The sequence below is a fragment of the Carcharodon carcharias genome, chromosome 11, assembly GCF_017639515.1.
Source record: "Carcharodon carcharias isolate sCarCar2 chromosome 11, sCarCar2.pri, whole genome shotgun sequence".
NCBI classification, from domain to species: Eukaryota; Metazoa; Chordata; class Chondrichthyes; order Lamniformes; family Lamnidae; genus Carcharodon; species Carcharodon carcharias.
Genome location: NC_054477.1, coordinates 34865405 through 34890846, shown reverse-complemented (window position 1 = coordinate 34890846; position 25442 = coordinate 34865405). Strand labels below are relative to the sequence as shown.

General features: G+C 41.7%; 1 protein-coding gene across 1 annotated transcript; it reads right to left on the bottom strand.

Annotated features, from left to right (window-relative positions):
• Positions 1-918: 918 nt before the first annotated feature.
• Positions 919-25442, bottom strand: mrps31 (mitochondrial ribosomal protein S31). The gene is made up of 7 exons (XM_041199358.1): positions 25265-25442; positions 19827-20129; positions 18898-19056; positions 6196-6342; positions 4364-4440; positions 1685-1828; positions 919-1507 (listed from the first exon to the last, which is right to left on the bottom strand). Exons 1-7 carry the CDS (start codon positions 25354-25356, stop codon positions 1275-1277), a joined length of 1155 nt encoding a protein of 384 aa, XP_041055292.1. The 5' UTR covers positions 25357-25442; the 3' UTR covers positions 919-1274.

The following is a 25442-nucleotide window of genomic DNA, read 5'->3' as shown; positions in this document are numbered from 1 at the left end:
GTGATTTTGGAAATCTGGTTGAATACCTTTGAATTATAATTCCTCAATAGTATAGAGAACACCAGGCTAACATATTACTGTTGAAATGGCACATAAAATATTGTATTATGTGCTGGTTTTTCACAAGGCAAAGGATATAACAGTATTTACTTATTTTGGAACAATATAATAGAGATAGTGAATAATTACCGTTAAGACAGTTGATCATTATAGCTTTATGCAGTAGTTCATGATAGTGATCTCTATAATGCTTAATATGATGCCAGAGTCATTTCATATGAATCTAAAATTGATGGCTAAAGCTGCTACAGTCCTCCTGTATGACACGGTGTAAATCCACATTCACTCACTGTATACCAGTTATTGCTACTGAACACAGTACTTGCTATTTGTTCTAAATAGCTCCCCCAAGAAACTGAAACAAGTATTCTCAAAAGATAGCTTAAAATCATGTTTCCTGAAGTAACAGGCTGAATGTGTTGGTTACACTCTGCTCCCCACCCAACATAAGGCTGGGAGGGGGAAGAAACAGATATGGTCAGATTACCCTATTTAAAATCAGATCTTTGGCTATTGGTCAAAGAGAAATCCATAACGCAGACTACTCTATCATCTCTAATGGAAGATTATGGTACAAAGTGCCGCAAGTGTAAAAGACAAGATTACTTTTAAGTTTAGCATTCACAGTTAAGGGTTGCAAATAAAAGTAACCTTTCTTTCCCTGTTAACTATAGAATACACTTTGCTTCAAATCTTTCAATTTTCAAAAGGGAAAGAAAACAGATCAAATTATGCTAAACTATTTAACAATTGGTTGTGGTTTTAAAAAAAGTTAGGCCCAAGTAAAAATGTGACTACAGATTTTGCAATAATACTTCACTGAAGCAATTCAGATAAATAATACATACAAAGAAAATCTTATTGTTAATTTGTATTTATTTTTCAGCATAAAACAGTGTAAACCAGTCAAAAGTACTTCACTGGCTCTGTAACACTCTAGGTTGTCTTAAGGTTGTGAAACATGCTATATAAATTCAAGTTCTTTCATTTATTTTCAACACCAGGGCTATAATGTGAACATTTTATGTCATTATTTTATATACATTTTTGGATGGAAATACTCAGCCGGAAGGAACAGAATTAAGGTAACCAACTTACAGCACATTCAGAGTTATACAAAAGTTTATACCTGTACAATGTCATAAAAAAGTAAAAGATTTCTGCTGTGCAGATTTGTTTTACACAATACCAACCTTCAATCTAAAGAAATCATTTCAGTTGATGTATACTTCACTCTCTTTCAAAATGTCTTCTTTTTCATGGAAATACTGGCGAAACCAATCAATGTGTTCGATTTTCTGTTGTACCGTTAGGTATGGATTCTTAGATAACCCATTGACGACCAGCTCCATGAAATGGCGTATTGGTCCTTGCTCAGGGAATCCATTCAAATGTTTCTCTAGAAATATGTGTTCATGGAATTCCACACCCTCCTCTGCTTCTAGTCCTGAAATACCACCATAAATTTTAAAGATGGTTAGCTATTTGACACAAGCAAAAATTATTTGCCAAATTAATTTCTAACACTGATGTGAGCACTTTGTTAACTTTGATAACTCTCACTGTAATCCTCTTAAAAAAATAAACTTTACCAGCCTCATTGTTAATAGGAAACAAAACTTACCAGCCTCATTGTCAACAGGAAACTGCCTGAGTTTTCCTTCCTTTGTCCAGCAGATCATCTCTTCAAATCCATTTCGAGGCACTTGTTCAGTAATAGCTGCTATTTGACTGGCCAGTTCGGTATCCCATAGCGACAGCAAAGGCACTGAAAAATGTAATTTCATCAAACTGTTATACAGGCGGAGGCAGGACACTCAAACATGGAGACAATTAGTAATGAATATTTACCTTTATTTTTACATTTATCATGCAGCCATTTTAAAAGTGCAATATTATTTTAACAAATAGCAAGTTATTGCATTTGACTTGTAGGGTAATCTAGGGATGGTAACGGGAGAAGAGATGAGCAGGAATTCTGTTCCTGTGCTACCAAAACAATAGCTTAACAGGCAAACTACAACATTCCTTCTGTTTGGTTTGGTCGTTTCTCCTGCTAAAATTGGTTTTATTGGCTGTTCAAAGATAAATTGGATTAACAATATTTTTCTATAACTTGGACAGCCAGAATTGCAATTAGTAAATATGGCAGCTTTAAAAATAAATTTAAAAAGTTAAATAGTAAATATCCAGAGAGAGGAACAAAGTCCTCTGATTACGAAACAATCCAAGAATAGTTTGTTCCATAATATTGCCCGTCTTCAGTCCATATGCTGCTGAAACTGTCATCTTTTCCTTTATTGTCTCTAGACTTGACTATTTCAATAAAAGCAAAATACTGTGAATGCTGGAAATCTGAAATAAAAACAAAAAATTGCTGGAAAAACTCAGCAGGTCAGGCAGCACCTGTGGAGAGAAAAACAGAGTTAAGGTTTCAAGTCTGTATAACTCTTCTTCAGAGCTGCTGCAATGCTTTCCTGATCAGCCTCTCAACGCCCACCTTCCATAAACGTAACACACTTTATCCAGCACTCTGCTGCCCATATCCTCACTCACACCAAATTCCGTTCACCCAGCAACCCTATTCTCTTTGGAATACATTAGTTCCTGATCCAATAATGTCTTAATTTTAAAAATCTCATCCTCTTGTTCATATCCATTCATGATCTCACCCTTACCCATCTTTGTAACTCCCTCTCGCCCGACAACCCTCCAACTCTGGCTGCTTCTCCATAAGAATTTTATTTGGAGGTGTTGGAAACTTGGAACCCATGTTAGTCAGCAAAGGTAAAAGTGATGGGTCAGCAGGACTTGGTGTGGGATGGTAAACAGGCAGCAGAGTTTTGGATGAGCCAGATTACAATGCAAGGAGGATGGATGGAATGCTGACCAGGATGGCTTTGGAATAGTCAAGTCTGATAGTTTCAGCAGCAAATGAGCTGAGGCTATGGCAGAGACTGGCGGTAGACAATCTATGATAGAGAAGATACGGAGTTAGAGGCACAGCCCACAGCTGAATTGGATACTAAGGCTGAAAACTGTTTGGTTCAATCTGAGACAGTGACAGGGAGGGGGCGTAAAATTGTTGTCAAGGGCACAATATTGCCTTGGGAAGGGAAAATTCCCCTATATACATTTTCTCAATAGTCAGTAGGAATGCCAATCATTTTTACCCATCAAATTTAAAAGTTGCCATATGCAGCTGGAAGAAATCGTCACTGTCTCAAATAAAGTGGCATTCAATTACCAGCAGAAACTAAAAAGAGCTTATCTACCATCTACCAGCTATCCTTTCATTCTGAGTAACCACATTATGGCATGAGGAATTGAAACAGAGATTCATGCAAACACTTCACTCATGCCCCATTTATTTTATAGACAGCAATACAGATGAAGAAGATGGAAGGCCATCTACTTTGGATGCCATGGTTGCAAATTTGGTCTAGCTACAGGTTAGCCAAGTTCTCCATTATTATATAATACAAATACAATATTCACAGTGCTACATATACAGAGCTTTCCTCCCTCCCCACACCACCACTAGAGATGCTCAGAACTTAGAAACAAAGTTGTAAACAATGAAATCTTGAGCATACGCTTCTGAGTTCTGTGCCTCACTGTCGGATGAATCTAGAACACAAGCACATTGATGTATAACTTATAACTGCGATAAGGAAGGGCAATTGAGAGATACTTTTTTGCCGATGCATAAATAATAGATAGGTTAAGCAGAAACATTTGGCTGCTAAGGCAGAACTCACAGACAAGAATACATACATAGTAAAGTTTTTCTTTATTGATTCATGGGATGTGGGCATCACTGACTAGGCCAGCATTTATTACCCTTCCCTAATTGCCCTGTTTAGGGGGCACTTTTAAGAATCCACCACATTGCTGTGGGTCTGGAGTCACATGTAGGCCAGACCAGGTAAGGACAGCAGATTTCCTTCCCTAAAGGACATTTGTGAACCAGACGAGTTTTTACGACAATCGGCAATAGTTTCATGGTCATCAGACTTTTAATTCCAGATTTTTTTTAAATTGAATTCATCTGCCATGGTGGGATTTGAACCCAGGTCCCCAGAGCACTACCCTGGGTCTCTGGATTACCAGTCCAATGACAGTACCACTACACCATCACCTCCCCAGGGAGGAGCTGCAACAGATTCAATGGTGACAACACGATGAGGCACAAAGGAACGTGAGCTGGATGGCATCTCATCAATTAAACTCAAATATTTCATTTTAAATAATAATTGAGTGTTGCTAAAATAAACACGAAAGGTAGTCCAAAAAAACTAACCGGTTTCTGGCACATCTTCTGATTCACTAGGGTGTATAGGAAAAATGTTTAACTTCTTCCCAGTATATAGTCCCTTCCTAAATAGAGAAAATAGGGAATGCTATGATGTTTATTCCTTGGTAGGCAAAAGGGATAATGTTGCTTCATGTATAACTCATTCATTGATCCAGCAATGCTTCTATAAAAACCACTACAATATAGCATTTATATGAATTTTTAAGAAAAATATAGGTAGAGTATTCGTCCAAAGTAGCTCCCAGCATATTGTCTTAAAATCATATTACATGTTGCTTCCTAAATTTGCTACCTCTGGAAATTTGCCATTTTGGGTCTCCCGCTTCTTTCAGTTGCTCAAACGACAAAAATTACAGGGAGAAAGAACTTGCATTTAGCGCCTTTCATATTCTCAACATATCCGAAAATTCTGATTCTAGGATAGCTCAGTGTTCTTCACAGCCAATCAGATAGCTTTAAGTGTAATTATGTTGCAGTGTAGGCAGATACAGCTGCTAATTTGTGGCCAGCAAAGCATGCTTTAATGGTTTTGGTTGAAGAATAAATGCTGGCCAAGGACCTGGAGAACATATCTGCTCTCCTTTGAACATTGTCATGAGGTTTTTTACATCCAACTGAGAAGGCAGGTAGGACTTTGGTTTAGCAGCTCATTTGAAATAATGCTTTCCTCTCAGTGCCGCACTCCTTCAGCACTGCAATGAAAAGCCACCTGAGATCATGTGCTCAAGTTTCTGAACTGGGACTCGAACCCCAGATTTTCTGACTCAAGAGGCAAGCTGCTACCACTCAGCCAAAGCTGCACACAGAATGACTTTGTTTGCACCCCATCTGAAGTACTGCATTCGGTTTTGGCCACTATACTTCAGGAGTGATATATTGGGGCAGATTCACTTTAATACCAGGGATTAATGGGTCAAATTATGAGGACAGATTGTATAAATCTGGCTGGCATTTCCTGGAGTTTAAGGAGTGGTATAATCAATATGTTTAAATAATAAAAGGATTCATTAGGGTAGATAAAGAGAAACTAGGCCATCCAGGAGTGAAATCAGGAAGCATTGTTTCCACACTAAAGCAAGTGAAAATATGGAGTTCTTTCCCCGAAAGGTGTTGCTGGGTCAATTAAAAATTTTCAAGACTGTGATCAACAGATTTTTATTTGGTAAGGATATCAAGGGATATGAAACAAGGGCAGGTAAATGGAGTTGAGATTACAGATTAGCCATAATTTAATTGAATGGCAGAACAGGCCTACTCCTGTTCCTATAGATTAACTTCAATACGGCAGCATTTCAAACTGATTTGGGGCACCAATGTGAAGTCACCCATCCCCAGCAGGCTTTCTCCCACTAAGTATGCAGCAGAGCTAAGTTGATGGTGTTTTTGTGTTCAGCTGTAAGAAGAACGTTACCACTATATGTTTGATAACTTAATCCAGAAATAGTATAGTACTTAATTTTCATCTCATCCCCCTCTGTGCATACCTCCCTCTGCCCCACGCCATCATCCCTACACCCTTTCCTGATCTGTTTTCTGGAGATTGGAGGGTAAATTACGATCATCACCCTGATAAAACAGCCCAAAATAGATGTTTGCAAGGTTTCTGGAAAAGCCCTATTTAGTGTTTTTTTTTAACGTAAGTCATAAAAAACTAATTTAAATAATTACATAGGAATCTGAAGGTAAGCTTGTAACTTACCATCATCTTTTAACAAAGATCTACTAGCAGCACAATACCCTTTTAAAATCAAAAACATTTTCCTCCACTATCTGCACCGCAATCAGTTATATGTCTTACAAAGCTCAAATCACATTACCTCTTCCTCATTGCATTAAATTCATTAGTGACACCTCGATCAGGAACATATCCTTGTCCATCTTCATCAAAGCAGATTTGATTAGTGGATCTCGACCCAGCCCGTGCAGCAGGACGCTTCCCAATCTTCATCTTCGCAATAATATCACTGAAATCAACATAATTCAAATAATTTTTTATGTAATGTTTCAACAAATTTGCTTAAGCTAATACTCCATTTGCTTATCTCAGTCCTACAGCCTGCAATTTAAGTATTTAGGTTTTAGAAATGTAAATTACACAATTCTTGCAAGTAATTAACAAATAGGGTCAACAGAGAGTTAAGCAGCTTTACTACTGATCCCAAGGAAATCAATTTACTATTTTTACAGAATTTACCTAATTCCAAGATTTGAACAAACAACAGAAAAACAAACAAATTGAACTGGTTGTCAGAATTCTGTGTCACTGCTAACAAAACATGCAATACCAAAGAAACCTCTGCTCTTTAGATTAGGAGAATAAACTCCCGCTTTTATATAACAGCTTAGGGGAAAATAAATATTAGGGAAAGAGACATGTCAAAAGCGTATGGTGTCTTTTTTTAAAATGGTGATGATACGTACAAGTGGCACAATGAAGTGTGCTGATTTGCAACTATATTGTGCTTCTAAACAAATGAAAAATTCTGTCAAATATTTCTAGACAAATTGAACATTTCTTTAACAATTGAGCAATAAACTGTGAATGCAACCATTACTTCTTCTGAGTTGTAGAAAACTTGCTCTGTGGCAGACTACTCCTGCAAAGTCTCACAAACAGGGTTTGCTTCACAGGAACGGATATTCAGAAGATACCAAGTATTTCCTTTGTTTTGGTTTTGCAGCTCAGTCAAAACTATGGTGCTTCTTATTTTTTTTTAAAACAATCCTTCTTTCAGATGAGATGTTAAACTAAGGCCAAGTCTACCCTCTCAGGTGGATGTATAACATCCCATGGCATTGTTTTGAAGAAGAGCGGGGAGTTATCCACAGTGTCCTGACTAATATTTATCCCTCAATCAACATTACAAAAATAGATTATCTGGTCGTTGCCGCATTGCGGTCTGTGGGGAACTTGCTGTGTGAAAACTGGCAGCCACGTTTCCTACATTTGCAACAATTGTGGGGTTTATTAAGTTATATTTTGGAGCTGTAGCTTTAAATTTAGGGAAAAAAATGAAGGGGGTCACATAACCTATTCTGAAGTCTGCCTGACAGGAAGCTTGGATGGTTTGATTGTTAGAGGTCAAAGGAGGGCTTAGATTGTTTTACAGGGAAGAAGGTGCAAAGTATTTGCTCTTGGAGAAGTTGGCATCAGTGGACCAAGTCTCCCAAAGCCCCAGAAAGGTGTTAAAGGTATCAATTGTAAATAGTTGTGCTGTAGCCTATCCATTTACTTCTAAAAAGAAAGAGAATTGGGATCAAAAGTTGCTAATTAGTATTTCTAACTGGATGTAAGGTTAATGCGTTTCACGTTGCCATGGGGAAGAGGGTAGAGGAAGCCATTTTTTAGGTCAGACTTCCCTACAAATCAATTAATATCACCAACGGACAGAAGAGATATGTGTGGTCAGCAGAGAGAAAAGGCTAATGCAAAAACAAAATAATGTAGATGCTACAAATCTGAAATAAAATCAAAAAATGCTGGGGAAAAAAGCAGCAGGCCAGGCAGCAGGTGTGGAGAGAAAGAGAGTTAATGTTTCAGGTCAATGATCTTACATCAGAGAAAAGGCTGCTTGACTCTGCGAGGAGGGAGACGGTTACTAGTCAATGAGACACATCTTGCATGCCTGGCGATTTGTTCTGGCATGACCGGGGGTAGAATAATCATTGGAACAGGTTTCACTGCTGCAGGTGGATTGAAGAAACCCACTGAAAACTGAGGAAAACCCGGAGTCATTCACACGAAGTTACTACTCGGTGAAACAGGGCTATGGAAACGTATTGGAAGCTAGGAGCAACTGTGGATTGTTTGCTAAAATGTCTTTAATTCCCTGGAGAGTGCAATGGGTGATAAGTATACAATGGGAATGTCACTTTCTGTAGTTAAAGTGTAAGATGCTTACAAAAAGAAAATAATGTTCCGTCAAGTTTTTTTTAGTCATTTGTTACAGGAAACATTTTAAAATGTGAAATCTTGTTGGTCATTCTTTCAGCTATTAAATGGAAGTTCAAACCTCTTTTCAAAAGTTATTGGGCTCTACAGAGATCATAACAATTACAACAGTGACCACATTTCCAAACCAGTGATCCCTGCCACCTGGAAGGACAAGGGCAGCAGATTCATGGGAACACCACCACCTACAAGTTCCCCTCCAAGATACATGTCATCCTGGTTTGGAACTATATCACCGTTCCTTCTCTGTCACTGTGTCTATGTCCTGGAACTCCCACCTAACAGCACTGTGTACTTACACCACATGCAATGCAGTGATTCAAGAATGTGGCTCACCACCACCTTCTCTAGGGCAATTAGGGATGGGCAATAAATGCTGATCTAGCCAGAGACATCCACACCCCATGAAAGAATTTTTAAAAAGTACTTAATTGGCTGTAAAGTGCTTTGGAACATTCTTTGGTCTTGAAAAATGCTAAATAAATGCAAGTCTTTCTGTTTTCAATCAATAAAAGCAGAACATTGGTATTAATCTGAAACTGTAAAATAGCATAGTTGGCAAAAGGTTTCCCAGTACTTTATTCTGAATGGATATTCCTTCATTCACCTGTTTCAATACTTAATGCGGCTGGATTATCATAGATTGTTAACCCAAAAGGGCGCTAATAATTCCGCCTGCGAATTAACCAGCCAGTCACAAAAATGATAATTTCCTGAAGATGCTGAAATATTTTGAACATTTGGATGTTTAACTAATCCACTAACTGCATCCTAATGGGAGCTTTTCTCCAATCGCCTTCTAGAAATAAGATTTTGAAAGTTTATATTTATCAAAGCCAACCCCAAGGTCTATTCATTAGTAAGCAGTATTGGAATGTTTTTGTAGAGGAAGAGCAGTGGAAAATTTTGATTTGTCAGCCTTGGTTCAACTGGTTCACACCCGACTCAGAAGGTTGTGGGTTCAAGCCCCAGACAAGGTCTTTATATTCTTTGTGGTTGTTACCACATTGCAGGACTGGGGGAAGTATTGCACTCTCGGAGGTGCTATCTTTTGGAGGAGATGTTAAACCGACCTTCCATTTTCCTTCTCAGATGGGGGAAAATGATCCCATGGCGCTAAACAAAGAAGGGAGGTCTCCCAGTGTCCTGGCCAACACTTAATTCCTCCGCTGACATAATTAAGACAGTTTAATTGTTATTTATCACACCGTCCGTGGAGTCTAGCTGTGGAAAAACTGGCCACTGCATTCCCTACAATAGAACAGAGTATACTTTAAAAGTAACCTATTGGCTGGGAAGCACTTTGGAATATCCTGAGGTCTTAAAAGGTGCTATATAAATGCAGGTTCCTTTTTTTCATTTTTCTTTACGATCATGAGATCAGATAGTCTGGAAGAGTACTATTTGTTCAAATACACCTGCATTTTATAGAAGAAAATATTGTCCTTCTTGGAATTTTAATTGGCTTTTTTTAAAAAGCATGGCATTTAATGAACAAGCAGCGGCCAAAGTGATTTGAGAGTTAACGGCAGGGTTGGAACTTTGAACCATCTCAAGAGCATCCAAACCCTGGGAACTATGTACATGCTGAGAAATCTGAAGCCCCAGCCACTAATGTTGCTTCCCAGGGTTCCATTGTTCTATATGGGCTCACAGGCCCAACTGAAATCCCAGCCCATCGCTGTTGCTATTTATTATAGAACCGCTCTGCTTTGCGCCTCTTCACTGATTCATTGGAATGATCCAGCAAAAAAGAGACCCTTTTGAAAATGTTAAATTCAATTAAGGACAGATTTTCTTCAACAAAAGAGTATCCTGAACAAAAACACCCACTGAACATTTCTTCTCTTCTACATAGAAATATCCAGTAGTTACAACACAGAAATAGGTGATTCAGCCCAACCAGCATGTCAATAAACTGCATCACATCGAGGACCTGACGAGCACCCATAAAGGCCAGATCACTGCTGGAAATTGCTGCTATGTGCAAGTTTGATTTATAATTTTAGAAAGTGCATGAATGTCTTAATTATTTTTCATCATAGTATAGAGTGCAAAATATTATGGCAATAAAGGAATAGCACTCTGAACATAATTTTATTTCAGAAAGCATACAAGAACTAATACATCACCAGAGGCTGCTTTTGGATGCACTGACCACCCGGGAAAGAAAACTGCTCTTTAGAGGTCTTTCAGGTCAGATGTACTAATTTACTCCGTCGCATCATTTTAAGACACTGCAATCTGGCTTGACTAGGATTAACAATCTCGTTGTTGTTTTTGAGTGTGCTATTGGTGACAGATGGTCAAATGAATCAGGTCATAGTATTACATAGTGAGGGACTCATAACTGATCTTCAACTAAACCATCAGTAACATTCTGGAGATTGAATTCAGGGTACGTCAAATTAGACTCGGCTTTAATAAGGTAACCTCAATCATTATAAATAAAGTTAAAAGCAGCTAGTTGTTTTTTGTAGCTTTGCGTTAGTTTTAACTTATCTTTAAATCATCACATCTTCTCTGGTCTTAGTGAAAATCAGCAGTGAATTTGACACCCGTTTAAACAACATTTTGGAGTTTATCACAGATCTTGACTTTTGCTAAAAATGATGAGTAACACAGTCACTACCTGCTTGCAATGTTAAAATAAAGCATATTTAGTACAATTTAGAGACAAGTAATAACTATCTAAAAATCCTATATAAAAACATATTATAATGCTGACGCCCACTTTCTCTGCAGGATACAGAATGCTTATACACAGAGTGCACCACCTTAGTTCCATATCTCTTGTAGTTATGGCAACTGAAGGTTAAATAAAATTTTAATTCAGCCTTTAGGGAAACAAACAGCAAAAAATGTCTGAAAATGTCAGCGTTGCTACAAGGTACAATTTATGCCAAAGGATATTGTTGCATTTTACTTTAGCTAAATACCTCTCATTCTCTGTAAGCAGAGACATCTACTGGCAACAGATCAGCTTCACTCAAACTTAAAAAAAAATCCTCTGGAGGTAATCACCATTCATGATGAAAAGTTGCTAAACTTCAGCAAGCCTAAATATTTTGTAAGTAGGAATAGTTTTCATTCTTTAGAAAATCATAATTTATCTCAAATTCTCAAGTCCATCTGGGAACACAGCCTGTACTATGGAGAGAAGAAGCAACTTGCTTATAGACATCAAAATGTCTCCTCTTGTCAATCAGAAAAACAAGTTGCCACACAAATAGCATGTGCCAATCTGATTTTCCATTGTATCTTCTGTTACTACCCTCTTCAACACAGCTCAGATTAGACAAAATGGAGGAATCAAATCTATGTTCCAATGTTCAGTATCATGTTACATTGTCAGACTCAAGTACTCTGGGGGCTAAATTGGAAAGCCCCTGAAAACAGGCACAGGGAATACAAGGTGCAATTAACCTATGCCTGTTGATTGAGATGCAGACAGCACAGCATATTTTTGATGCCTGCCCATTAGCATAATTTCTGCACGCAGCCTGCATTAACTGCACTGCTAATTGGCTTCAAGAAGAGGGCCAAAAATCCTAACTTACTTTGCACCGCTAAAACTTAGCCTGCACCTCTTAAAGGGGAGGTACACTGTGGCTGGAGCAGGTGGTGGGAGCCAAGCAAGAAGTGAATCTGGCGTGGGAAATAATGAGGAATGCAGTACATGGGAGGGAGCGGACTCCAAAGTTTTCAGATGCTACACTGGAGGTCTTGGTGGAAGAGATGTGAAGGAAAAGAGAAATCCTGAATCTGCAGGTGAGTGGGGAAGGAGGCCCTCCAGACACACAGCCTAAAGGCAATTGTTAATTGCAATAATCGTACGTGGAGGGAAGAATGAATGTAAAGCCAGCCTGTAACTTAAGTCAGATTTGTTGTCAGGCCTGCAGGGTAATAAACACATTTATCCAATTCCCACTCCCCACCCAACAGCCAGTGTGAACACCTTTTTATACTCTTGTAATGAAGCCCTAATACTTCCCCAATTGGGAACAGCTGCTCTTGAATACAAACTTTAAGTATGTTAATCTATTGCAGCACAATGCCAACTTTAACAGCAGTGAGCAGCCAGAATCAAGCCCTGAGGACCTGGATGCAGTGCCTCAAGAAGTTCAATGACTCACACAAGTGCTCAAGGTCAGTGAATATATTTTCAAAGCCATATCCACCAACTGTACGAGTAGCCTCAGGCACTGCTCAAATTACCACACCCCCATCACTCACCTACCAATAAACTCCATCAATCAGGACTCACACTGAAATATGTATGCTTCAGCTGACCCTTTCCTCCTCATTGTTGCAAGCTTCACGCACACCTCAAAACTTACACAAACCACCAGCTATTCAACCATGACAGCCACAGCCAAACTGATTGCACAACACTCACTGGCAGATTTCCTGCTCTTTTGCAGGACAAATTAGTGCACAACTGGAGGCCACCGGAGATGACAGTCACTGCATTGCCTGACCCTCTTGTAAGTGATGGTGCTGGTCATTATTGAACAGTCATTGCTGATGACGGAGCCAGTGACAGGGCTGAAACTATTGGAGATGATGGTATCCTCATATTAACCCTCCTTCTCGCATTCCACAATATTTTTGGATTTATAGGATGCAGATGGTCTAAGCATACACCTTTTACTTTTTCTCCTTCTCTGCACCACTATCTTATCTTTGTGCCTTTCTCCTTTCAAATGCCCAAGAGGTACAGCCTGATCTGGCAGTGGAAGACCACCAAGAAGAAAATGATGAAAGTAACATAGCACCATTACTTGATTTGACAATCAACCACCAGTTCAGATACTGCATATATCATAGAGCCTAGCTTAGAGGTGGGATCTACACATGGTGAGACACCAGGCAACCAGGGAAACTGGCAAGGATAGCACACATGCCAGCTTGCCAGGGGGCAAGGTCACATACAGGTTTTGCTGCAGAGGTCTCAGATGAGAACTTTGATGGGGCAGGCTACAGAAGAATGCTGATAGTGATGTACAAAATTCTTAGTGCGTTGGGAAGCCTAAAGAAAAGTCCATGGAGGAGTCCTCCCAACTTGCACATGGCTTTGTGCAGAGCTTGCAGCCAATTCTTTTCAGCATGCAAGTGTTAATCAAATCCATTTGCACACTTTTGGACCCAACCATTGTACAGAATCTGATCACCGATGCCCATTACCGCACAAGCATGAGCCACTCAACATCTGGGTGCTGCATAGAAGGTCAGTTTGCTGCCACCATACCTGTGGATTAGTATTAACAGGGACTTGCAGGATATCACTGTAGTCCAGCAATCTGTCCTCCAATAGATTACAAGGATTGCTGAGATGCCAACCTGGTGGAGTGGATGGCTCAAAGTAGCACAAACCTGCTAATCTGTCTCAAGAAGACAGCATTCTCCCTCCCACCCTGTCTTGCAGTAGTCTGTCAGCCAGGCAGTCCAAAGTGATGTTGCTGAAAGCGAGATGGTGCAATCCACAGTCTAGAGTTGCTGGAAGCCTTTCCCTAAGCTATCTGCAGCCTTTGCACTGAAATTCAGCTGCTTTCCACTGGCCATGTTGTAACCACTAGAAGAATGTTTCTCAGGAAGACAGGCACTAAAAGAATACATTAAGGGGAATAGTTTACATTTGTGTGCAGTGTTGTATGATTTGATCCATAAATTATAAATACATAAATTGGAATGTTTATGTTGTATGGCTTTTATTTTTATATTCTGGACAAGCCAACGCTGTGATATGTCACAGAGAAGGTTAACATGTGGGACTGTTTTTAACTGGAGAATTAGGATTGGGATTATTGGTATTACTCTTCTTCTTCTTGCTTCTCCTCCTCATGCTCCTCACCATATAGCTGGCAGCAGAGTCTGTCCCTCATGGCGGCAACATTCAGCCGATCACAACAAATCTGGCACCTGTCTGGTGACTATTGCATGGCTTCACTGGAGTAGTTCAAGCAACAGAAACATAGCTTCAGCATTCCAATGGCCTATTTTATCACATGGCAGCATAGCTTTCATTACACGTATGCAAGAGTTGTACACCAGTCACGAGCAGATAATGTTAGCACTTAAGCAGCCACATTTTGCTTTGCCGTGGTATTTCAAATGTAGTATTTTAAAATTTATCTTTTATTACTCATTGGATGTGGGCGTTGCTGACTAGGCCCACATTTATTGCCCAACCCTAATTGCCCTTGTTCAGAGGGCATTTAAGAGTCAATCACATGTAGGTCAGACAGCAGATTTCCTTCCTAAAGGACAATAGTGAACCAGATGGGTTTCTACAACAATCAACAATGGTCATCATTAGACTTTTAATTTCAGATTTTCATTGAATTCAAATTCCACCATCTGCCATGGCGGGATTTGAACCCAGGTCCCTAGAGTATTAAAAACAAAAACAGAATTACCTGGAAAAACTCAGCAGGTCTGGCAGCATCGGCGGAGAAGAAAAGAGTTGACGTTTCGAGTCCTCATGACCCTTCAGTTCTGTTTTTGTTTTGGATTTCCAGCATCCGCAGTTTTTTGTTTTTATACCTATAGTATTACCCTGGATCTCTGGATTACGAGTCCAGCGAAAGTACCTCTATGCCATCACCTCCCTTGGCGCAGCAGACTGCCACAGAATGGAGGTATCATGACTGCTTCCAGGATTAATCTGCACAATTCATTGCCTTAGGTCACAAAATTGCTAGATGTTGAGAAAATGGAATCCCATTCATTTCCGGTTTACAGAAGAGTTTCCATGCAGTGCCTGCATAGCGATGTGCATGCAGTCACTGACTGCACCATGGGGAACGCTACATCCTAGCAAAGCGACATGCTCACTCTGCCTGCTGGTTTGTGGCATGAGAGAATGAAATGTGGGCTGCTTTCTTGGAACAGAGAGCTTCAGTGACCTTTTTTATTCAACAGTAGACAGCAAACTAGAAGATGTTGCAAGTATCTCAGCTCCAGCCTAGAAGGAGCCAGATGCATTAAAATTCATCACATTTGTCACCTTCACAACCACTATCAATGTGGTCCTTTACCTACTCTGAAGTTTCAGTTGTGACTGCAACTTCAATCAGGATGTTCTTACTTAAACACAGACATCTCACACGTTGCTCCTCACTAAGATTTAGGTAGCAGAATTGCTGCCTACAGAAAGCACCAAATATTTGTAGAATCATAGCAACAGCCAGAAGAATACAACCAGCAACAAACCTGTAACTGATTGATGATCCCTTCAAATAGTGTTGGTGAGGTGGTGGTTGGGGGGGTGGTGGTGGTCCTTCCAGTTGCTGAACATGCGTAAAGCTATGCAATCTTAAGACAGTGCTTTGGCTGGTGCTGTCTGCTAGTGTCAAATCACTTTTGCCCGCTGATTAACATGATCTGCCTTCTCTGCAGATGTTAGCTGTGCATGCACTAATATCCTCATCAAGATAGGGGAGGCGGTGGCATAGTACTATTGTCACTGGACTAGTAATGCAAGGACCCAGAGTAATGCACCAGGGATTAGGGTCAAAATCCCACCATGGCAGATGGTGGAATTTGAATTCAATAAAAATCTGGAATTAAAAGTCTAATGATGACTATGAAACCATTGTCAATTGTCACTCACTAATGCTTTTTAGGGAACGAAATCTGCCATCCTTACCTGTCCTGCCGGCAGGACAGACCCTGAGATTCTTCGATATAAACTCCAGGCCACATGAAGTTGCATGGCATCAGAACAGATGTGGGCAAGGAAACCTCCAGTTGATTATCATGTATTGCTCCCATCCTCCTCCCCTGCCTACTCAGTAAATCAGTGCTCCTCCATGTTGAACACCACTTGTAGGAAGCACTGAGGGTAGCAAGGGTGCAGAATGTACCCTGGCACAGGGGCTTCAATGTAGCACAGTACAGTCATAGCTGGTGGATCCTAAAGGACATCGCTGCTAGACTGGGACTGCGGCAGGTGGCGAGGGAACCAACAAGATAGAAAAACATACTTGATCTCATCCTCACCAATCTGCCTGCCACAGATACACATGTACATGATAGTATCAGTAGGAGTGACCACCGCACAGTCTTTGTGGAGACAAAGTCCCATCTTCACATTGAGGATATCCTCAATCCTTTTGTGTGGCACTAGCACTGCATTAAATGGAATAGATTTCAGTCAGATTTAACAAATCAAGACTGGGCAACCATGAGGCGCTGTGGGTCATCAGCAGCAGCAGAATTATACTCAACCACAATCTGTAACCTCATGACCCGACATATCCCCCACTCTACCATTACCACCAAGCCAGGGGATCAACTCTAGTTCAATGAAGAGTGCAGGGGGGCATGCCAGAAGCAGCACCAGGCATACCTAAAAATGAGGTATCATTCTGGTGAAGCGACAGCACAGATATCAAACAGCACAGCAACAAGCGACAGACATAGCTAAGCAATTCCACCACCAATGGATGAGATCTAAGCTCTGCAATCCTGTCACATCCAGTAGTGAATGGAGAAGGAGGCTCCACAAATATCCCCATACTCAGTGATGGGGGAGCCCAGCCCATCAGTGCAAAAGATAAGGCTGAAGTATGTGTAACAATCTTCAGCCAGAAGTGCCGAGTGGATGATCCATCTCGGCCACCTCTGCAGGTTCCCAGCATCACGATGCCAGTCTTCAGCTAATTTGGTTCACTCCACGTGATAAAGAAACAGCTGAAGACACTTGATACCGCAAAGGTTATGGGCCCTAACAATATTCCAGCAATAGTACTAAAGACTTGTGCTCCAGAACTTGCGATGGCCCGAACCAAGCTGTTCCAGTACAGCTACAACACTGAAATCTACCCGGCCATGTAGGAGATTCCCCAGGTATGTTTTGCACACAAAAAGCAGGACAAATCCAACCCAGCCAATTACCACCCAATCAGTCTACTCTCAATCGTCAGTGAAGTGATGGAAGGAGTCATCAAGTAGCATTTGCTTAACAATAAACTGCCTACTGATGCTCAGTTTGGGTTCTGCCAGGGCTGCTCCTGGCAGACATGGACAGAAGAGCTGAACTCCAGAGGTGAGCTGAAAGTGACATCAAGGCAGCATTTGACCGAGTGTAGAATCAAGGAGCCCTCACAAAAAATGCAGTCACTGGGAATCGGGGAAAAACTCTCCATTCCAGGACATCGCTGCAGGAGTTCCTCAGGGTAGTGTCCTAGGACCAAACATCTTCAGCCTCTTCATCAATACCTTCCTTCCATCATAAGGACAGAAGTGGGGATGTTCGCTGATGATTGCACAATGTTCAGTACATTCGCGACTGCTCAGATACTGAAGTAGTCCATGTCCAAACACACAAGACCTGGACAATATCCAGGATTGGGGTGAAAAGTGGGGAGCGCAGTCAGGGGTTGGGGGGCAGGGTGGGAGTGGGCGTAAGCGCAGTCAGGAGAAGCAGGTGGAGGGGCAAAGGAGTGCAGGCGGCGGGGGGGGCCAAAGGAATGCAGGCAGCGGCGGGGGGTGGAAGGGGCGCAGGCGGCGGGGGGGGTGGAAGGGGCGCAGGCGGGGGGGTGGGGGAGGGTGGAAAGAGCACAGGTGGCGGGGGGTGAGAGGAATGCAGGCTACAGGAGGTGGGGGGGCGAAGAGAGCAGGCAGTCGGTGGGGTGGGAAGAGGAAGCAGATGATCAGGTAGGGGGGGGGGGGGGGGGGGGGGGGGGGGGGGGGGGGGGGCGCAAGGCTATGGGAGGAGCCCAGTCAGGGGAGTGCAGAAGAGCACAGGTGGTGTGGTGGGAAGTGGACGCAGTCCGTGGGTGGGGGTGGATCACAGGCCGTGTGGTGGTGGTGGTGGGGCTGGGGGGGGGGGGTGCGCTAGTGCTGGCAAAAACGTCAAAACGTCAAGTTCAGTCGGAAAAGTTATTACTGTAGCTAAATGGATATCCTGGGTTTTGTTTGACATGTTAATATGTTAATTGTTTTCAGACAGAAAGGTATATTACAAGGAAGGGGATAAACACATTAAAATTCATCCATCACAAACTTGTGACCTGAACAAATGGCTGTAAATTAAACAAAAATGGATGGCTATTTCATGGTTATCACTTCATTTTTAAACTATATTTACAAATTAAAATTGAAAAGCCAATCGGAACTCTTATTCAACACTTGATCTTTAGAAATCCAACTGTACAAATTAAACCTTTATACAAAGCAGCAAAATAAACTGTGGCTGTAACAGTTAATGCAATAGAAGGGTAGAAATCAAGCCTCCACCCACAATTTCCGAACAGTTAAAATTCTGGTCTTGGGTGTGATTGGATTTTATGTTTTCCTACACAGAAGGAAGAGTTTGTTTTCATATAAAGGGGAAGCCAGAGGCCTCACTACCTTGCAGCTAATTTAAGATTTAATCAGAGAAACCTGGAAGCAGGTCATTTGTCCAACCTCTCTGCTGGGAATACCATGAGGGGATCTGAAGGGGTGGGAGGCAAATTAATAAAACAAGGATTTAGTTCAGCAAAAACTACACAGACCATTTTCAAGTTATATAGCTAGGCACAACTGTCAAAAGCTATGCCATTGAACAACAACGTACCCAATGTTGGTGACATCTCCATTTTTCTGGGCTTCAGTTTCCGACTCATGCTTCCTGAGCTGTTTAAGCAGTTCTGACTCAATCTGTCTCTTATTGTAGGGCATGGAAGATGCAACAGCCGAAGCTGCTGCCACAAGGTCCGGATTTAATGTCTCCTTGCTAACAAAAATGAAAAAGAAACAATCCAAAGATTAGGCTTTGGGAAAGGCAAGAAAAATACAACCTTACTCCTTTAGCACAAATCTCTTTGCCCGGAAATACGGGATTCCTGATCTCATCTGGGACAGCAGCTGAAGTAATACGTTTGGCTTCAACATCCCAATATGGGCAATAAAGGAGGGGGCAACAGCCTCCTTACTGATCATTATCCAGTCACCTTCGTGGAAAAGGCGCATGCAAATGTCAAGTGGATTAAGCTTGGCTGAGATATCCGGAATTGCTAGCCTGTCAACGTTTTGTCTAGGCTTACACTCAGGTAAGGTACCATAACAATGACTGCAACTTCTATTGCAATGCAACACCAGTATGGCATTTTTCCCAAAATATAAATCTGGGAGCTGAAGCAAGTGAACAGGTTCTATTTTGCTGCATCACTCTCCTCCTAATTTTAATCAATGAAACTGCAAATTATAATCATTCCAATTATAAGTTATCTATAGTTATTCTAATTATAGTTATACATACTGAAATGTTTAAGATTAAAACTATTGCTTCAGAAATCTCCATGCCTATTAGCACCCTATTCACCTCAATTACAGTTCTCCTTCTCCAGGCAAACACAAATATATTCACTTTGAACAAGATTTTTCAAGTTTCAGCTGTGAAAACATTTGTTAGTCATTGTGTCAGTAAGACACAGGCAGCAACTGTTATACAACACTAGTAAATTCATTGTCTTTTGAGAGTTTCTAACATCAATCATCCTTTACCATTGACTCTTGATGTCTTCAGTGGCTTTCTGAAACATGCTGGTTGCACTCGCCATGCTTTCTGGTTGAACCTTTGCTTGATCCTTTAGTCGCTGGGTTCTCAAGGCCTGGAACTTTCTCTTTGTGCTGACTTCTACTTTCATACTACCAATTATGTTCAACAAGTCATTCTTCCCTGATGCAGCAGCCTTCTTTTCTTCTGAATCTTTCTGCTGTGCAGGGATGGAAAAATGCTTTGATTCATCATCTTTACTGAGCACAGCAGAACGAGCAAAGATATGCCTTTGGCCAGTTCCAGTCAGCCTGCAGAAATTAAAGGACACAGTATAATCGTAACCATTATTATTAATGCAGAGGAGATTCCTTTCCTTTTTTTTTAATCCCAGCTTACAATTCTTCCTCCCTCCTGCCACTCCACCCATCACAATTTTTATTTTAAATGTATTGTGTTACTTTCAAAACACAGTTCTATTAATTGCAAAAAAAAATGAATGTTAAAAGAAATTATGGAAGTGCAATAAATCTGTCCAATAGAAAAAACATGAAACCTCATCTACTTGCGGAATGAGGTTTCATGTAGGGTTTCAAAAATTTTAAGAAAGTTATTATGTAAATTAAGAACATGTCCCATCTCATGTGACATTGTCACATAAGGGGGACATGTTAGGGACTTTTTTTCCATTTTTAATATTTTTCAACGGAAAAGCGATCTCCCTGAGGCAGCACATAGCCTCAGGGAGATGTGTGCACTCTCGCTTTTGGGGAATCCCCGCCACCGCACAGGGAGCGCACAGTGCTTCCCATCGGACGTCATGCTGGGCAGGCCTTAATTGGCCCACCCACGTAAAATGGCGGCGCAGCCTACTTCTCCGGCAGGAATCGGCTCCCCACCCACCAGAGATTGGGTCAGGCCCACCTGCCTGACAGGCAGAAAATTCTGCCCATGGAGTGATTTAAACATAAAAATTAGAATTTTAAATTTGAGGTGCTATTGGACCGAGAGCCAACGTAGGTCCGTGAGCACAGGGGCAATGGGTGAATGTGATGTGAGTTAGGATAAGAGCAGCAGAGTTTTGGAACAAGCTGAAGTTTTCAGAGTGGAAGAAGGGAGGCCCACCAGGAGACCATTACAATAGTTGAGTCTGGAGGTAGCAAAGCATGGCTGAAGGTTTCAGCAACAGATTTTTTACTACACATTTGTTCATAGGATGTGAGTGTCGCTGACAAGGCCAATATTTGTTACTCAGTCCTAATTGCCCTTAAAAAGATGGTGGTGTCACCTTCTTGAACCGCTGCAGTCCATATGGTGTTGGTACATCCAAGTGCTGTTAGTGTGTTCCAGGATTTTCACCAGTTGGGCTGAGATGGGGCAGATGTGGGAGACATTACAGAAAAGAGGTAGGTAGTCTTGGTAATGGAGAGGATACAGGATAGAAAGCTTGGCTCAGGGTCAAACCGCACACCAAGGTTGTGGTTCAATCTCAGACAGTGGCCAGGGTGTAGAGTGAATCAATGGCTAGGTAAGCAGTGACAATGAAGAAACGGCAATATATGCCCAATGGTGTGCAACTAGAAGGGAACCTTGTAAGTAGTGTCCCTAACATTGCTGCTCTTATTCTTCACCGTGATAATGCTCAGATAAAGGAACGGATTTTCTGCAGTATATCTTGTAGGTCATAAATAATACAGCCAGAGTGAAGGGTTGATGAAGGGGTGATGAGCTTCCAGCAGGAAACAAACTGCTCTGTTTAGGATTTGAATTGCCAGGCAAATTGCGCATCTTTGATCAGACTTTTGATTCTAGCTTTGTAGATGGTGGACAAACTTTGAAGAGTCAGAAGGTAAAGTACTTCTTTCAGAATTTTTTTTTACTATTCATCAAGGGATTTGGGCATCACTGGCTAGGCGAGCATTTGTTGCCCATCCCTAATTGACCTTGAGAAGGTGGTGGTGAGTTGCCTTCTTGAACTGCTGCAGTCCACATGGTGTAGGTACACCCACAGTGCTGTTAGGGAGGGAGATCCAGGATTTTGACCCAGTGACAATGAAGGAACAGCGATATATTTCCAAGTCAGTATGGTGAGTGACTTGGAGGGGAACTTCCAGGCAGTGTTGTTGCCATACATCTGTTGCCTTCTAGGACGTAGTGGTCATGGGTTTGGAAGGTGCTGTCGTCCTTCTAGGACGTAGTGGTCATGGGTTTGGAAGGTGCTGTCTAAGAAGCCTTGGTGAGTTCTTGCAGTGCATCTTATAGATGGTACACACTGCTGCCACCGTGATGGGGGGAAGTGAATGTTTGTGGATGGGGTGCCGATCAAGCAGGCTGCTTTGTCCTGGATGGTGTCAAGCTTCTCGAGCATTGTTGGAGCTGCACTCATCCAGGCAACAGGACAGGATTCCATCACACTCCTGACTTGTGCCTTGGAGATGGTGGATTGGCTTTGGGGAGTCAGGTGGTGAGTTACTTGCTCCAGGATTCCTAGCTTCTGATCTGCTCTTGTAGCCACAGTATTTATATTGCTAGTCCAGATTAGTTTCTGGTCAATGGTAACCCTCATGATGTTGATAGTGGGAGAATCAGTGATGGTAATGCCATTGAATGTCAATGACCAATGGTTACACTCTCTCTTGTTGGATGTGGTCATTGCCTGGCACTTGTGTGGCACGAATGTTATTTGCCACTTGTCAGCCCAAGCCTGGATATTGTCCAGGTCTTGCTGCATTTGAACATAGACTGCTTCAGTATCTGAGGAGTCACAAATGGTGCTGAACATTTTGCAAAGATCAGTGAACATCCCCACTTCTGACTTGATGATGGAAGGAAGGTCATTGATGAAGCAGCTGAAGATGGTTGGACCTAGGACACTACCTGAGGAGCTCCTGCAGTGATATCCTGGAACTGAGATGATTGACCTCCAACAATTACAGCATATTCCTTTGTGACTCCAACCAGCTAAGTTTTCCTCCTGATTCCCATTAACTCCAGATTTGCTAGGGCTCCTTGACTCCACACTTGGTCAAACACTGCCTTGATGTCAAGTGCAGTCACTCTCATCTCACCTCTGGAGTTCAGCTCTTTTGTCCATGTTTGAAGCAAGACTGTAATGAGGTCAGGAGCTGAGTGAACCTGGCGGAACCCAAGCTGAGCAGGTTATTGATAAGCAAGTGCTGCTATCAAGCAGCACTTCTCATTCTCAGTCTCTATCTTGTTGTAGCCACAGCATTGATATGGCTGGTCCAATTCATGTTCTATTCAATAATGTTGATAATGAAGGGACAATGGCTGAACTTTCTCTTGTTTGGATTGGTTATTATCTGGCTCTTGGATGTTAACCATGTCTTGCTGCAGGCTAGAATAAGCTGCTTCATAGTTGAGTGGAGTTAAACACTGTGGACTTTTAAGAGAAGAGCTCCAATCCTGACCTTATGATAAAGGGTCACCCATGAAATAGCTGAAGGAGGTAGGCCCAAGGATATTTCTCTAAGGAACTCCTGCAGTGAAAGTTCCGGAACTAGGATTCTTAGCTTGACATCAGAACCTTCTGTTGACTGCAGCCGCTGAAAGATTTTCCCTCATTGACCTCAGTTTTGCTGGAACTTCCTACTGCTATACTTGGTCAAAGGGTATCCCAATGCTGATGGCATCTGCTCTCACCCAAATTAACTTAAGTTGCTCTTGGGGCTTTGTTCCACAAGTGCCTCAAAGTTCTTCTACTGTCTTGGCTAACAATTCTTCCTCAATCAGTACCACCAAAAAAACACATTAACTGGTCTTTTATCTCACTTATTTATTTATGCAATCCTGCATGTGGAAAATTATCACCATTTAACATAGCCCATTTTTTAAAATATATATGACTAGATATTTTCATGTGATATAGAACCAATCCATCAGAACAAGTCTCCTCTGAAATTCTCTCCATTGGTAATATTATAAACAATTTAAACTGATCATAATTAAGTATTTCATGAAGAAGCTCTGAAGCTTGACCAATGTTTATTAATTTGGAGCAAGTGAAACCAGGGTATGGTGCTTTACTTTTTTACCCTGCCCTTATTCTTTGATTAAACTATAAAACATTTCTAAACCCATCACACCATTTTGTTACAATAAACCAACCCATACACCCTAGATTTATATATTCCTACTATTTTAACACGAGTTTGTAGCAATGCTCCAAAAACTATAATTTCATTCAGCACGCTCTACCTTAGCTGGCAAATCGATGTGCTGTCAATACTACATTTTCCCAGAAATTAAAAGAAAAAGACTTGGATTTATATAGCACCTTTCATGACCTCAGGACATTCCAAAGTGCTTTACTGCCAATTAAGTACTCTTAAAGTGTAGTCACTATTTTAGGAAAAGCACGTAATTTTGTGCAGATAATTTGCAGATGGCAGGCCCTCACAAACATCCATGCAATAATGACCAGATAACCTGTTTTAGTGAAAGTGAATTAAGAGTTAAATATTGGCCAGCACACCAAGTTCACTGTTATGGGATCTTAATATCCATCTGTGAGAATAAACAGGGCCTCAGTTTAATGTCTCTTCAGGAAGACAGCACCACCGACAGTGCAATGCCACATCAGTCTAAATATGAACATATAAATTAGGAGGAGGAGCTGTCCACTCAGCCCCTTGGGCCTGTTTTGCCATTCAATATCATGGCTGATCTTACTGTAACCTCAATTCCACTCCTACCTACCACCAATAACCCTTCACCCCTTTGTTCATCAAGAATCTAGCTAACTCTGCCTTAAAAATATTCCACCTCCTTTTGAGGAAGAGAATTTCAAAGACTCACGACCCTCAGAGAAAAAAATTCTCCTCGTCTCATCTTAAACGGACAACCCCTTATTTTGAAACAGTGACCCCCCTAGTTCAAATTTCTCCAGCATGCTTTCCACATCCAACCTGTCAAGGCCCCTCAGGATCTGACATGTTTCAATCAAGTCACCTCTTCCTCTTCTAAACTCCAGTGAATACAAGCCTGGCTTGTCTGTCCAACCTTTCCTCATAAGACAACCGGCCCATTCCTGGTGTTCGTCTAGTAAAGCTTCTCTGAACTGTTTCCAACACGTTTATTTACATCCTTCCTTGTCTCGACCTTTGTGCAGAAGTCGTGGATTAGGACCTGTAACCCCCACCTTCTGGCTCAGGTGATAATGCCCCACCACTGAGCAATGGTTAACAATTAGGTTAGGAATTTCAAAATCCTCTCCATCCAATAGCTGATCCGTGTTACAAAGAGTGTAAAGGTGGCTATTCAAATCCTTATTCCTGAAAGTCCTGGTCTGGTTGGTTAAGGGGGCCATTCGCACATGAGTAAACGTTCAAGGTACAACAACAAACCTTCCGATATCAGATAACCGCTGAACAGGTATCATCCCCCCCGCCCCCGCCACGCCGCGCCGCCGCCGCCTTCTCCTCACCCGCATCCCTGTCCCCGCACAGCCGCCGCCGACTTCCCGGGGCCGCCGAGCCCGGTTACCCCGCGTTTCAGCACCGCCGCCGCCCGCTGCATCCCGAAGCAAGGAGCTGGAAGCCCGGAGGGACACGCACCCGGACGGTAGCTGGTTGCACCGCCAACCCCGCGTCGTGCCGGACCCG

What these genes read in the sequence shown, in the direction of transcription:
- mrps31 (XM_041199358.1), bottom strand. Translation starts at nt 25,356, where the DNA reads ATGCAGCGGGCGGCGGCGGTGCTGAAACGCGGGGTAACCGGGCTCGGC. An exon ending in GAAGACATCAAGAGTCAATG is followed by an intron (nt 19,057 to 19,826) that starts GTAAAGGATGAT and finishes CATTTTTGTTAG; the next exon opens with CAAGGAGACATTAAATCCGG. An exon ending in AGAAGATGTGCCAGAAACCG is followed by an intron (nt 1,829 to 4,363) that starts GTTAGTTTTTTT and finishes TACATTTTTCAG; the next exon opens with TGCCTTTGCTGTCGCTATGG.